Below are 16,622 nucleotides of genomic sequence, written 5' to 3' on the forward strand. Positions count from 1 at the left end.
ATGAGCACTGTATGCAATTTGTCTGTGCAATATACAATACTCACCATGTCAGCAGGAGGCTTCCAATCCTGGCATTCTGAGACACAGCCCATCTCCATCACTTCCTCTTCATGGTGGAGATGATAGGAGGGCCATCTCTGGTTCACTGCCTCTCCATGGGGCGTGTCATTGCTCCTTTCGCAAGGAGTGAGAAATGAAGTGAAGACAAGCTGGAAGAACAACATATGGGGAGTGCCCCTGTGAAAGATGGGTTGTATTTTGCCATAACATGAGGGTGAGACTCGACGGCTGGTCAGATGGGGACATGAAGAGCTGCCTAGACAGAGTGGAATGGCTGCACCTACAGGGTGGATCAGTATGAGAAGTCAGAGAAGGAGAAGAAGCCTTGGGAAGGCAGGATGAGGGGACAGGTGGCGGAGGTTAGATGCACATCGCAGTACAGTTGAGTGTGCCGTGCCACTTACCCTGCCTGCTCTGATTAGGCTGTAGAATCATGTTGGAACAATCCATCACATTTCTGGGGTATTTCTTCTCAGAAATTTGCAAGCAGTCTTCTTCCTCCTATCTGTTAGGACCAGAATCTTCCTGCAAGTCCTTATGGGCCGCAGCATCATGCCCAAAGACACATTGCTGAAGGATGACGCTGCCTCGATAAGTTGTGCCTGTTTCTGCGGCTCCTGTCTCTGTCTGAAAGGCTCCACTTTGTTCAGTTCTCCACCTTGCACTGTCCCTTTTAATGGATGAGCTGAAACAGACTGATATAGATGGGCATCATTTCTGCTTGTTCCAATCAGTCAGGGAGACCTAAAAGTCAGATCTAAATGCAGTGGCTGCATACAATAGCCATTGACAAATGAACTGCTGTCAGTTCTAGATTCCTGATGCATTGCCAGTATCCAACCTTGCTGTGAACGGGCCAAAGGTTCAGCCCGAGGTCTGCAACAGGAAAGCGAGCATAAATCAAATAAATCTGCAATTCCCTTGGGGGTGGGGAACAGCTAAAAAAAAGATTTTGTTCGGGTTTTGGTGAGAGATTGGCAGTTTGCAGCAAAGATTTCAAGAAACTCTGTCGTGGCATATAAATACCCTGGCGTATTCATTATCTAAAATTAATGAATAAAAATAAAATGTGGATAAAAGCAAAATACTGCAGATGCTGAAAGTCTGAAACAAACATAGAGAATGCTGAAGGAACTCAACAAGTCTGGCAGTATCTGTGGCGAGAGAAATGGAGTTAACCTTTTGAATTCAATATGACTCTTCTCCGTGTTTGTTTCAAGGTTGTGAATGCTGGGCCATGCAACAATGCGAGATTCAGAACATCCTGGGCAACTGTTGCACACTTTGGGCCTTCAATGGCTAAAATTAAAACAGTACCAGTATGAGAGCTGTCTTATTTCTGCAGTGTGTGCACACCTCACTAAGAAGACCACACATTTAGCTGCATGGAAAACATGATGCAAAGAATTACTCGGGCTCAGATTTCTTTAAAAAAGTCTTACCTTTTGAAAGTTGTAGCATGATCAATAAGAAAATTAGCTCTTCCTGGGATAACACCATTCAGGAATGGATTTAATTCTTACTTGTGTTAAGTGGAGTGCCAGTTATTTATGTTTGATAAGGCTTTGAAATCAATTCAAAAGTAATCTTCAGAAGCCCGTTAGTTTTAAAATGGAGCAACCATGGGAGCAGTTTGAAATTGATCATTCTGCCTTGGAAAAAGACAGAGTTTTATAAGGTAATAAAATGTGAGGCTGAATGAACACAGCAGGCCAAGCAGCATCTCAGGAGAACAAAAGCTGACGTTTCGGGCCTAGACCCTTCATCTGATGAAGGGTCTAGGCCCGAAACGTTAGCTTTTGTGCTCCTGAGCTGCTGCTTGGCCTGCTGTGTTCATCCAGCCTCACATTTTATTATCTTGGATTCTCCGGCATCTGCAGTTCCCATTATCTCTGATACTAGAGTTTTATAAGGTCATTCTTTGTAACATTTACAGATAGGTTCATTCTTAGAAATTGTTCTGGAACCAGAGCTTAGTTCCTATTGTCAATTCCTGTTACAGGTGTTAAAAAATAAACACCAAAGTAAGAATGTCAATGCTGTTGAAGTGGATAAAAACGGTGAAAAATGAAAGATAAGTCAAAGTTAATTGTTCACAAGTCTCACTGATCATAACACAATAAGATATGTACCTACCAGCCTCAAACCTGCCTCCTTGACCTGTCTGTCTTCCCTTGACTGACCAACCCCTATCCTAACTCCCCACTTACACTCAACTTTACTGGCTCCATTCCTGCCTCCTTGACCTGACCATCTCCTCTCCATCTATCTGCTCCTTTACCCATCTTCCATCTGCCTCCCGCTCTCTTTCTATTTATTTCAGAATTCCTGTCCCCTCCTCCATTTCTAAAGAAGGGTCGAGACGCAAAATATCAGCTTTTCTGCTCCTCTGATGCTGCTTGGCCTGCTGTGTCCATCCAGCTCCACACCTTGTTGCCGAAGATGTAAGAGGATTGGCTGAACTGCCTGATAATGACTCATTTGGATTTTGGACATAGTCTTATCATTGTTTATCAATCGTTTGGCCCATGTTATTTCCTATCATTTTGAAATTTTGTTTTTCCTGGTAATTAAGCAGCTACCATTCTCACTAGGCTCACTAGCAGAATATTCTCACTCGAACATTGTCTAGTAGGAAAGGACATGTATGAACTTTATAAATAAACAGAACTCTAACAGAGGTTAGTATTTTTTGGGTTAAATCAATTTTGTTGATTAAAATACAAAACATAACTGCAATGAGATTTTGATGAAATAACATTTACACTATCAATGGAAGTGTTTCTTTCTCCTACATACTGCTGGCAATGATTTCTCCTAATTGGAGGCTTAACAGCCCATCTCACTGTTCCAATCTTGAGAAATCTTAGGATATAAATTAAGGATGGCAATGTTATGGTGTAAACACTTAACATGCTCATATTCATTTCCTTTCTCTGTTATTTTAATAGAGACTTCAAACCTGGTGGGTAAATATTTTTGTTTAGATGGTGGAGGGCGATCAGCATTTTAAGTATTTGCAAAATAAGTCCTCAGCCTCTTGTTTACGCTTGATGGAAATCAGAAAATTCTGGAAATACACAGCAGGCCTGCCAACATCTGGAAAAGGAAAAGAGAGGTTAACACTTTGTTTTCAAAACATTAACACTCATTTCCTTTGCTCTGTATTTCCAGTAATGCATTCTTTATATTCTGATTTCCACCTTTTGTACTTTCCTAATTTAAATTTATTTGACTGCTACCAAAGTTATTAAAAACTATTTAAATGTTATTGTCATTGGAAAAGGATTCTTACAGCTAGTTACATGCTCTGGCAGATAAATGCCATCAATACAGATCTGACACACTCTGGGAGAGCTGCTTGTAAGGTCTGTATTGAACTTTCCATGACACAAATTTGTACTGACAGCTTTTGGTAGCCAAGAGGAGGTCTGATGCTTATATGTTATACAAACCTCTCGAGCATATCTTGAAGTAAAAATGGTTAAGGAGCAGTGCAAGGCAAGAGGTTGTTTTTTTTATTACAAAGGGTTATTGTAATTTTGAATTCATTGCTGCAAGTGGCAATTGAAGCTGGGTTAGGAAGAATATAAATGCTAAAGGAAAAATATTGACTGGCATAAACAAAGAACAGGGAGTTGGGATTAAACTCGATCATTCTAGCAGGGGAGGAAGCAACAACACACAAATATTAACGTTATTATGATTTACCTTGTATTCAAATGAATTATTTAAAGGCAATGTGGAAAAGCTTATAATAAAAAAAGTTTCTCACTAACCCTATGTTATCTTAATCGTTATGGTATATTAGAAATGTTGGTTCATTTCATTAATCTAGTTGACAGTTTGATGCTTGACAAATAAAGCTGTTGAAAATGATTGTCAGAAATGTAATATTAAGTAAAGACTGTCAAGAAGGTTGCATGTGTGGCAGAAGACAAAGTAAATCATTGCAATATATGAGTATAAACATTCCTATTTTTATGATATTTTTATGATTTACATAAAAAAGTACATTGACCATAATTTTTGTAGTATTATTGCAGAGCTTGACATATTCGTGTAATGCACTTAGCATCGTACTAAATGTAAGGAAGCATGGCTAAAGCAAAGGTATTGATTTCTTTTAAAAGGGTTACAGGGAATAATCTCAATTCCCCAAGAATGCATGGAACATCAAATCAAAAAAACATGGGAAACTTGACCCCAATCCTTATCCAGATTGCCCACTTCCAGTTTAAACAGGTTAGGTTTTTGAAGAGCAAGCAACTGATCTTTTCTCAGGAGGATGATTGGTCATTAAACTGTTAAGATGGCTGCAGGAGTCAAGAAAGACTAGATCTATAAGGTAAGTTCTTTTAATGTGCTGCTTATGGGCAAACAGCAGCAGGAATGAAATCGGGAATAGTGCAAAGTCGACTTCAGATCCGATCCTGTCAGTTCTCTGCTGAATGTGCTCAACTGTTGGAAGTGCAGACCATAATTTTCACAGTGCACTGTCAATAAGTGTAGTTCCCAGAAATTTCCCTTATTACAAATCAAGATGTATTGTTCTTGTATCAGTCATTGATCAGCACCTATATGGAGTTAATTACTGAGAAGATAGATATTATTTTGAGAGGTTACAGCGGCAACAAAGATGATTCCCCGTGCCTTAGACTAGGGTAGAGGTTGAGAAATAGAGTTCTTCATAGTAACCTCAGGCAATAGGAATGTAATTATTGAGGAAAGGCAAGGGAGTTATCTACTGGCTTTAGAAAGCAACTTTTAAGATAATGTTTTGAATTCTGCGGGGTTATTGAGGGAGTTGACCAAATATTTAATCAAAAAACAATCATAAAACATCAACAGATGCTGATTAAGAATTAGGAAAATACGGGAAATCAGATTGAATCTTTCATATCAAGAGCAATATTCCACAAGGGTCAAAAAACTGCATCAGAGAAATAGATATTTGGATGGAGTTTCTCTCTGCAAAATACTAGAGCACACAGAAGGGATTCTGTACCGCCCATATGGATTTTGTAGTTCTATTGAAAAGGCAGCATAATGGAACAGGTAGCTAGAAAAATATAAATACTGGCAGTGTATGGTCTGAATATTCTGGGTTTTGGATTGGATGTGGTGACATAGTTCTTAAGACTGACGTACCTAATATGCAATATTCAAAACTAAGGCCATATATTTTCAACCAAACTAAACCAGGTTGATGTCTTGAAATAGCCATAGCCTGTTGTCCTACATGCTAATGATTCTCAGTGGGTCATAGTGGCCCTTTGCTACTTCCTCTGCATGAACTGAGAAGTGCTGTTAGCTATAACTAATATGTGGAGAAATGAGGATAGAGCAAACATGAAGTTACAAAGCTCACATTGCAGGATGCTACACAAGTTAGATAGAATAAAAGAAAAGAGATGGTAATTTTGGATGGAAAAGGTAAAATATTTCCATAATTTTTTAGATCCTGATATATGAGCCAAAACAGAATATTATGTTTGGGAAGAATGTTTAGACACACCTGTAAAATATAAAGTCACTATTGTCCTACCAGACTTTAGGGCTGCTCTCTCATTGGAGAGAAATGCTGGTGGTGATTAAACATGAGGGTCCCTGTGCCTTAGACCAGGGAAGAGTTGAGGAGTCCTTCATAGTAACCTCAGCGAGACACACCACAGTACCAATAAAAAGGACAAAAGAGAATTGAGAGATTAGATGTCAGAGTCCAGAGAGGAATGACTAACAAAAACCACGCTCTTTCCTGTTTACTCTCACATTTGGACATTTTGGAGAATTGCTCGATTATTTTTGGGGTACATCTAAATAGGAATTCCTGTCAAGAATCTAAGTACAGGAAGAGTAATAAGATATAGTACCTGTATTATGGATAGAAGAATGTTGACATAATCAAATACAGAGAGTTGAGATAAAGGGGTCATTTTCCTGATGGCAACCTGAGGAGTGCTGCAGGGATCAGGATTGCTGTTCGTGGAAGAGAGTTCCAATGTGCAAAATTGCTTCCTGGCTCCACTTCCCTGACATTTAGACCAGGATCTTGTATCTAAGAATCCCAAATCAGTGACGATCGTTTCTCTCTATAGCCTATCAGTTCCCTTTAATATTCTGAAAATACTGATTAATCAATCCTTAACATTTCTCAATTTCCAGGGAATGTAAGATTAGTTTGTGGAATCTCTTCTTTTATTATAAACATTGGAGTCCAGATATACTGCTGGTGAATCTATGGCCATTCATAGCCTGTACAGCCTTTGTAAAAAGGGGTGCCAGAATACCAGCTGTGATCTACCGAGGGATTTGTATTACTTAAGCATGATTTCTGTGTCCTTCTATTGAAGTGTCTAAATATAAAGGTTAGCATTCCATTAACTCTATTTATGATATTAAATGATCTATGAAACTGGACCCAGGTGTCTGGATCTCCAGTGATTCTAGAATTTCATTATTTACAAAGTGTGGTCTTTTATTCTTTTTATATTCAAAATGGATAGCCTCACATTTGACTTCATTAAAATTCATTTTATACAATTTTGCTCATTCTCTTTAGCTATTGATACCTCTGATTAATAGCATGCTTCAATCTAAACTGCTCACAACGCTGTCTACCGCTGTATCATTGGCAAATTTTCATCCACTGATCAATTTTTATGAGATTAATTAAACTATAAGAATGTAAGTTACCATCAGTGGTTTTTCCCAAGTATTAAAACATGGAAAAGAGAAAATAGGGATTAGTAGCTTTTAAAAACAAAATAATATGTTGGTTGGTCATACAAACTTGAATATTGCTGCAAAAACATATTTTATCAAAGATTCTCATCTTGTACACATCAGGACATTCACAAAAATACGAATGTAAGAGGAAGCAACTATAATGCTGGATAACAGGAAAATGCTAATTGGATGCCAAATGAATCTGATTGATAGAGATATTGCCATGGAGAATGCAGCAGTTACTGATTATTGACTGTTAACTGCCAGCCTTAGAAAGAAATCGATGGATGATGTTCAACTATTATGTTGAGTTGAAACAGGTGCAGTGTGTGTACATAGTCTTTCTAGTTTTCTTCTTTAGTATTCTTGAAAAATGTCCCCATGATTGCAAGATGAAAAGCTTCTAAAATAGTCTATACACTTGTGAGTAGGTAGTGATCTCTTGTAGAGTCATGCATTGTGAAAGTTTAAAACTTGTTAGTGATAGGGTTCATGGCTTCAAAGGAGACTCTGCTGTGAACTATTTGCTAATTATTATAATGTCAGATCACAAATATTACACAATGTAATTCAAGTATAAGGTGCATTTATTTGTTCCATATTGGGATAGCCAGCTTACTTTAATCTTTGCCCTTTTGCCACTGTTGAATCTATAACATTGTGACCATTGTTTGTTTAGAAGTACTGATTTGAACCATCTTCACCTCTTTAAAGGTAGGAAACTTCTAGCCAGAGAGAGAAGACTTATTTTACTTATGTAATAGCGCATCCGAGAAAATGAGTATTTTGAATGAAAACTTTGCTTGTTAATTGGCAGAAATTATTTTGCTCATTTTCATTTAAAATCCTCATCATCTCAGATGAACTATCAAAGTCAGCTTTTGAACTGGTGGGGCAGTAGTTTTTAAAAACAATTCAATGTATTCATTTTCAAACTATTCATCTGCAAATTCAACAATACTCAAAGGGAAAACATGTGTTGACCCCTGAAGGAGTATGCTGACTGCTCAGTGCTACCATCACTAGAAATATCTTCTCTAAATCTACATCAGCAGAAGTAACATGCTGGCAAGACAGCAAAGGCAAGGGAATTCAAAATTTTATAGCATACAGACAGTAATCTGATAACCTTTGAATCTCTTCTTAGAGTCCAGTGACCTAAATTTGAAAGCCAATAATTTAAAAACATGTGTTATAGGTCACTTTCGTGTATTCTTATCAAAATGTAAAGCAATGTTTTAAATAAAACAATACTTGGGAACCTGCATGTTAGTCAGTCAGATTCAAAGTTAAATCACTGCACACCCTTCAAGATAAATAGGCAATATCCAGCTGTGAATTTTTTAAGCTTTATTCTAATGCTTAGTAACTAAATTATGCATTCAAATGCACTCCTTATTTCTTAAACACTGTAAATATCAGCCATCAATTCAAACTTATGTGATCACCCTTTGAGGACCATAAAAAGAATCTTTTGATTTAAAAATACTAATACCTTTTCAATTATTACAACATCACTGCAGATGGATTGTTATAAAATAGAAAATTGGGTAGAATCTCATTGCTCATTCAGAACTGGATCAGTTCTGTTCCTACATGAATTTTGAACTTATTGCAGCAACCCAATTGTAGTCCTTAAAGGGTTTAAATATACTGTTGTGTCCTTCAGGGGAAACCCATGAACAGTAGCAATCAGATGAACTGGTAAAGCACAAGAATCAAGTGAATTATTGTCCTTATTTTGAAATTTTGAGAAAAATGACAATATTACATTTTGGATATGTACGTTACTACTTTTTTACGAGCAGCGAATACCAATATTCAATTGAATGCCACAGGGATGAACAACCTTTGATGGTCTTTCTTAAGAATAATTGCAATATCCATTGAATAAAGTTTAAAATGCCACATAAGCCAAACATTACCTTTGATCTTAGGTTACATTTGTTTGAAGTCAGTACTTGTAGCATACACCAATAGAGCATTTAATTTGTTGGAAATGACTTTGGTTCTTTGTATTGTTTTTTATTAGTGACATGTGTACCATATGATGATATACAAAAAAAGGTGTTGGAAATCCCATGTTACAGTAAAACACAGTTTGAAAATCTCTGTTCCTCAGTTTAACAAACATACATCTTAAAATGTGAAGGAAACCATTGAAGGAACTTATTTTTGAGAATTCAACCACTGAACATACTACGCTTAGCATTTTTGATGTTACATACTACGCTTAGCATTTTTGATGTTAATGAAACAGTATAAATTATGAAATATTTTGATGTTATCTTTTATTTATATTCCTCTCCGCATTAAATACATTTACACACCATAGTTGGTCATTCTGTGATGCTACAAAATGTACTTGATGTTCACTAATTAGGTCATTAAATTGGTGGAGGTGTTTACAGTGGGACCCACTTACAGTCTTTGATCCTGTTCAGGATCTTTTCTGAAAGTTTCAAGCATTATTTTTAACTTAGATTTTTACAATCTTCATCAACAGTATTGTGTATTTTACGTGTACTATTTCTTGAACTCCACTGTATACTGGTTAATCAATAAATATCTTATTTCCTTGAACCAACTGACTGTATTTCACAAAACAGATATTATCTGTATGTGTAATTAATAAGTTTGATGGAGACAGCACTAAAATACCACTGGAAAATGCATAGAGAGTTGCTGTCTGCAAAACCCATTCTGGTGGTTATCTGGCCTTGGTCCTTTACAACTATTTAAATCTAGTTACTTTGGGATTATTAATTTCTCAGATTTTGAGGTTTAGCAAAATGTGAAACAATACAGTTAAAAATAAGTCAATGACATAACTTCTGCCTCAGGCTTGAATAATTCAGACCTTCTTTCGGAGAGATAATTTTCTTTTATAAGAGGTGATCAATTAGTCTCTTGTCAAAACTGTGCTGAATCCAAACTGAGATTACTATTCCCTTTCTAGGCTCATGGCAGATAGCAATGACACAGTTGCAAGTTTTCAGTTCACTTTTGGAAAAAAACAATAAACAGAACACCAGAACAAGAGCTGTCATATTCCAGAAACATGTGTGACAAAGCCCATGTTTTATTCTGTTCTAGAAAATATTCAAATGCAACTACAGGCTGGGGTTTGTGCTTGTTCCAAAACAGTTTTCTCAGTCATAACATAATGGATTGTTCATTGGGGTTTTTTTTTAATTTTTCAGTTATAACCCTTGACTGTTTGTACAAAAAGTATTCAAGGACCTTACTCCATTCAAGGAAATACAGTATTCTGCACATCTACGTACAAGAGTTTCCGATAATCTAAAAGCAAAGCAGGACTATTGCAATGTTAAATATAGTTCAATCCCATTTCCCTCAGCAAAACAGAACTGTTAGTCAAAGCTTCAGCTGGGTTGCTGAGGGGAAAGGTTAAAGGTTAATCTACAAAAGAGCAGAATCCTTCATAATTTTCAATGACTCATTGTTTAGACATAATTATTTCAGTGTAGTGACATAAAATCTAGTCTTTAAAATTATTTCTCACAGACTAGCAATTGAACTTTTTTTTATCTGTACCCACCAAAGCATTTACTTTGGTTTGTCGCTCGGTCCACAAACACTTTTGAGGAGATGACATTACCGAAAGGCAGGAACATTTGCATGAGCTCAGCATCTCCGAACTCCTGAGGAAGGTGATAGATAAAAAGGTTGCAACCTTCAGGACCTGCCGAAGAAAGAATGCACTGCATTGAAAGAGTTGAAATGTAGTACAGAAACAGAAGATAACAAAATTAGCACCTCGGTTCACAAACCTGTTTGAAAAAGACACATTAAGGATTGTCGCTTACTATGGTACAATATATACTACCTTCTATGGCTTATTATCATACAAAAAAGACAACTAATTAAACCACCGATGTCAAAAGAAGACCTTTTGGGACCTGTTACTTCTGATAGAATATTTTCTTTTCAGCTAAGAAAATAAAGAACGGGTGGGTGAGCAACTGAATGTGTGGGGTATCTTGCAGAGCTTCTTTTTCAATTAATTTATTTTTTTCCTGATAGATTACCATTCTGGTCTTAAACCATTTTCACATCAAGCACTGTCAGCAAAAGTATGGATGTGATGAAGGAGAAATTTTATTGGATGTCACATCCAGCCGTGCCACATCCAGTTATGAATGATGTGAACATTAGATAATTCATGAATATTCCCATCTTTAATAGTGTCAGCAATTGAGAGCAAAAAACAATGCCAAAACATTCGCAACCTCCTTAGGCAGGTGCTCTGAGTGAATGAACCATTTCGGCCCTCTGCTGAGGTGTCCACTTTTACAGAAGTCAAACTTTAGCCAGTTCCATTCATTCCACATGACACAAAGTGAAGGCTAAATTCATTCTCATTCACAGGATGAGGCATCTTTGGCTAGGCCAGCATTTATTGTCTGTCCCTAATTGCCTGGGGAACAGCTAAGAGTCAACGACGTTGCTGTGGGTCTGGAGTCACATGTAGTCCAGACCAGGTAAGGATGGCAGAGGTAATGGGAACTGCAGATGCTGGAGAATCCAAGATAACAAAGTGTGGAGCTGGATGAACACAGCAGGCCAAGCAGCATCTTAGGAGCACAAAAGCTGACGTTTCGGGCATAGACCCTTCGTCTCATGTTGCATGGCTTGCAGGTAAGGATGGCAGTTTCCTTCCCTAAAGGACATTAGTGAACCAGATGCAACAAATGCTATGGGCCCTCAGTATTCTGCTGTAGTTCTAAAGGCTTGTCTTCTAGAGCGAGCCACACCTTGCACCGAATTGTTCCAACAGTAGTGTTACACAACTAGCATGTTCCTAAACAAGTGAAGAAGTCGTCCTGGTATTAAAAGCTGTACAAATACAGTCTGGTTGTTTAATGTCAAATCAGCCTATTCTCAGTCAACATTAAAGTAATGTATGTAACGTTATCACAGCTATCAGGTACTACACACAAATGATTTGTTCACTGATGCTCAAGTTGGGTCCCATGCAGGGCCAGTTAGCTCCACCCCTTCTTACAGTTTTAATCTGAACATGGACAAAGGAGTTTAGTTCAAGAGGTGGGATAAGCATGACTGTCCTTGATATCATGGCAGTATTTGTCCAGGTGTGACATCAAGGAGCTTAATAAAACTGATGCCGATGGGAATCAAGTGGAAAATTATTTGCTGGTGGGTGCCAAACCTCATATAAAGGAAGATGGTTGTGGTTGCTGGAGGTCAATCATCTCAGCTGTAGGACAGGACATCTCTGCAGGAGTTCCTTAGAGGAATTACTTAGTCCCAACCATCTTCAATTGCTTTATCAGTATCCTTCCTTCCTTCATAAGGGGGCAGTTACTCAGATACTACAGAAATCTGTGACTATGTGCAGCAATTACTGGTCAACTTTCAGGTTTGGTCAAGTGACGAGTAAGAAGTAACATTTGCACCAAACAAGTGCCAGGCAATGATCATCTTCAATAAGAGAGAGTCCTATCCACCTCTACTTGCCACTCAGCCATTGCATTTCCACTATAAGGACCTGGGTGACACCACTGATCACAATCTAACTGTAACTGTCTCATAAAAACAATAGGTACAACAGCAAATCAGAGGCAGGGAATTCTGTGGTGAGTAACTTTCTTCTGCAGCCCCTCCCCACCAGACTACACCATTCAGAAGATACCATTTCAGCAATGTAATGGAAGACTCTGACTTGCCTGGATGAGTGGGAAACCAGTGAAACTGACATTATGCAGGACAAAAAAAACCATTTCAACCACCTCAGAAATAAACTCCCTCCACAATAATGCACCATGGTCTGTGTGGGGGATCAGTCCTCCAGTTAGACCTGCCTCATGTTGCCAACTGCGACTCATTTACCACCAAAGATACATGTGAGAGTGAATTTCATCAGGCTTCTGGAGCCAAGCTGGTAAAATGGCAACAGAATTTTGAAATCCAGGTTCTTTGAATGTGACCCTCACATCTACTAATGCTCAAACCCAACACACTGGGCTTTTAGTATATGCTAGCAGAGTTGAAACTGGCTTTTTAACACTTGTTCTATGTTTGGGGAGATAGTAAGCAGGGTGCTGTCAGCTCGGTATTGTCTCTACTGCTGAAAGAGATCACTGTCCATCTGGTCAAGGAGGTGGAGATGAAGCCAGTATAGATGAGTGTAGCTAGGTGGTGGTGGGGATCGGTCAGTGAGGTGAGAGAAGTGGATAGATGGGAGAGAAGACAGACAGATCATTGAGGCAGGGATGAGAGGATGGTTGGTCTTGGGATGAGAGTGAGGAGGCTTCCTTCCCGAGGGACTGCTCTCTCCGTGACTCCCTCATCCGCTCCATACTCCCCACTAGCCCCACCATCCCCGGCACCTTTCCCTGCAAATGCAGGAGGTACTATACCTGCCCTTACACCTCCCCTCTCACCTCCATCCCAGGCCCCAAAAAAACCTTCCACATCAAACAGATGTTCACCTGCACATCCGCTAATCTGGTATATTGTATCCGCTGTTCCCGATGTGGCCTCCTCTACATCGGTGAGACCAAGCAGAGACCACTTTGCAGAACACCTATGTTCGGTTCGTGACAACAAAAACACCTCCCAGTCATGAACCACTTCAACTCCCCCTCCCACCCCCTGGATAACATGTCCATCCTGGGCCTCCTCCAGTGTCACAATGACGCCACTCAGAAACTGGAGGAACAGCACCTCATATTCTGCCTTGGAATCCTACAACCCAATGGTCTCTCCTCTGATGGTCTCAATGTGGACTTTAAAATCTAGCTTCAAAATCTCCCCATCCCCAACCTCATCCCAAGACCAGCACCTCCTCTCAACCCTGCCTCCTTGACCTGTCTATCTTCTCTCCCACCTGTCTGCTCCTCCCACCTCACTGACCAATCCCCACCACCACCTAGCTATGCCCACCTTTACTAGCTTCATCTCCACCTCCTTGATCTGTCTGTCTTCTCTCCCACCTTTCCATTCCACTATCCACCTGCTATCACCGCCCACTCCTCTCTATTTATTTCAGAGCCCCCTTCCCCTCCCCCATTTCTGAAGATGGGTCCTGACCTGAAATGTTAGCTTTCCTGATGCTCTGATACACCACACTGTGTTATCACACACTCCAGCATCGGCAGTTCTTACTATCTCACTGTCCATCTGCTTTGGTTTGCCCCTTCCCCCTTTTAAGTGGCTTAAACCTCCCTTTGCATCCGTAGGTGTGATATTCCATCAGGCTATCTCTCTCTTCAGAACACCACGAATTTATTTCTGCTGCCATTTTTAGATGCAGCAATCATCTTTTAAATACAGGGTACTTTGGAATTACAAGTTAATATGTCCATTGTACGTCCAGGTTCTGAGCCATGGACAAGACGTACAGAGATACTGGAAAACTGCCAGATGCACTGACAAGGGAGTAAGGGGGATATACAAAACCAAAGTTAATGACCTGTCAAGAACTATAGTTTGCTTTTTGTAAATATTCCAAGGTGTTTTGCAGAACAGTATCAGACAAAATTTGTCACTAAGACAGCTAAGGAGATATTAGGATAGATGCTTGGTAATGGAGGTAAGTTTCCATGAACATTTTAAAGGTAAATAGAACAGGGAAGAGGTGGAATGTATTTAGGAAGGAAGTCACAGTATGGACCTCTTTCAAGCCTGGTGGGAATCTTTGCTCTGAAACATCAGTTCCTGAGTCTTTACATAACAGCACTGCAAAAAGGGGCATAAATATAAAAGCTTGTGAGGATCTTGAGTTTCACTTGTGTCTTCTGGTTTATTTTGAAATGGACAACGCCTTGAATTCAAAGCACTTTATTTACCTCGTACAGCTCAGGCTTTATAATGAAAAGTGATTGTTTCACAGAGCAGCTGGATGCTCCTGGTTGAGCACAATATGAATGAGTTGAGAAAGGGAGATTCATATAAAGTAATGTCATACAATTTGCTGTGCTAAATACTTCCAATTGGACATGACAGGGCTGATTTTTTAAAAAAAATTCAAAATGCTTTTCAAAATTAATGAATTCTTCGATGGCATCAAGCAGTAAAGTTTTCATCATGACCCGACAGATTACTCACATTAGTGGCATTTACTCATTCACATTACTTGAAAAAAACTTGAAACAAAGAAGTCTGTCTTAGAGCTGACAGCAGCCCATTTTCACTTCATTAAAATGCATTAGGCTTGGCTTCATTTCAATGATGGGAGCATAGCATTTCTCTCGTTTAATAGTAAATTGAGTCCTAATGAATATTTGCTAACCAGTATTCCCCTGGCTAATATGTTATTGTACTTGCTAAGCATGAATTGCTAATGCTAATACAGCTTTACACACAGGATCGAGGTCTCTGTGACATCGCTCTTCAAACAAAGGTGTGAAAATATATGTAATTGTCTGCAAATATCTTCAATGTCATCCATTAGGTTTTTACTTGACCCTTTGTATGTTTATTACATATTGTAGCATATTAACATATTGGATAAGACTCACCATTTTCAAAAAAGCTGTTTCAGGATGAACTTGAGAAACACTCAGTAATAAAATGCTCAGGAATCTTCCCGGATGATTTTTCAATGAAATAATTAAAGGCATTAATATAATACCTTTCATGATCTCAGGACGTCCCAAAAACACTTCACAGCCAATGAAGTGCTTTTGAAATGTTGTAATATTTAAAATAAGGTTGCAGTGCCAGGTGACATTCTGAACCAAGACAATAAAATGTGAGAGATAATGGGAACTGCAGATGCTGGAGAATCCAAGATAATAAAATGTGAGGCTGGATGAACACAGCAGGCCCAGCAGCATCCCAGGAGCACAAAAGCTGACGTTTCGGGCCTAGACCCTTCATCAGAGAGGGGGATGGGGTGAGGGTTCTGGAATAAATAGGGAGAGAGGGGGAGGCGGACCGAAGATGGAGAGAAAAGAAGATAGGTGGAGAGGAGAGTATAGGTGGGGAGGTAGGGAGGGGATAGGTCAGTCCAGGGAAGACGGACAGGTCAAGGAATTGGGATGAGGTTAGTAGGTAGGAGATGGAGGTGCGGCTTGGGGTGGGAGGAAGGGATGGGTGAGAGGAAGAACAGGTTAGGGAGGCAGAGACAGGCTGGACTGGTTTTGGGATGCAGTGGGTGGAGGGGAAGAGCTGGGCTGGTTGTGTGGTGCAGTGGGGGGAGGGGACGAACTGGGCTGGTTTAGGGATGCGGTGGGGGAAGGGGAGATTTTGAAGCTGGTGAAGTCCACATTGATACCATTGGGCTGCAGGGTTCCCAAGCGGAATATGAGTTGCTGTTCCTGCAACCTTCGGGTGGCATCATTGTGGCACTGCAGGAGGCCCATGATGGACATGTCATCTAAAGAATCGGAGTGGGAGTGGAAATGGTTTGCGACTGGGAGGTGCAGTTGTTTATCGCGAACCGAGCGGAGGTGTTCTGCTAAGCGGTCCCCAAGCCTCCGCTTGGTTTCCCCAATGTAGCGGAAGCCACACCGGGTACAGTGGATGCAGTATACCACATTGGCAGATGTGCAGGTGAACCTCTGCTTAATATGGAAAGTCATCTTGGGGCCTGGGATAGGGGTGAGGGAGGGGGTGTGGGGGCAAGTGTAGCATTTCCTGCGGTTGCAGGGGAAGGTGCCGGGTGTGGTGGGGTTTGAGGGCAGTGTGGAGCGAACAAGGGAGTCACAGAGAGAGTGGTCTCTCCGGAAAGCAGACAAGGGTGGGGATGGAAAAATGTCTTGGGTGGTGGGGTCGGATTGTAGATGGCGGAAGGGTCGGAGGATGATGCGTTGTATCCAGAGGTTGGTGGGGTGGTATGTGAG

At 39.8% G+C, this 16,622-nt stretch overlaps 1 protein-coding gene across 15 annotated transcripts in view; it reads right to left on the bottom strand.

Moving 5' to 3' along the window:
* Positions 1 to 16,622, bottom strand: part of celf4 (CUGBP, Elav-like family member 4) — a 1,237,212-nt gene that overhangs the window by 49,121 nt on the left and 1,171,469 nt on the right. For 9 of the 15 annotated variants that reach the window (XR_009446241.1, XM_048530849.2, XM_048530839.2 and 6 more), the window contains one exon: positions 10,352 to 10,495. Coding sequence is in view for 13 of the 15 variants with exons in the window: in XM_048530849.2 (XP_048386806.1) it covers positions 10,352 to 10,495 (144 nt within the window). In the remaining 2 variants the exon portion in view is untranslated. Of the gene's footprint in view, positions 1 to 5,608; positions 10,496 to 16,622 lie in introns of all 15 variants that reach the window. The other 6 variants (XM_048530893.2, XM_048530876.2, XM_048530867.2 and 3 more) reach the window with 2 other exon arrangements.

The sequence above is a fragment of the Stegostoma tigrinum genome, chromosome 1, assembly GCF_030684315.1.
Source record: "Stegostoma tigrinum isolate sSteTig4 chromosome 1, sSteTig4.hap1, whole genome shotgun sequence".
NCBI classification, from domain to species: Eukaryota; Metazoa; Chordata; class Chondrichthyes; order Orectolobiformes; family Stegostomatidae; genus Stegostoma; species Stegostoma tigrinum.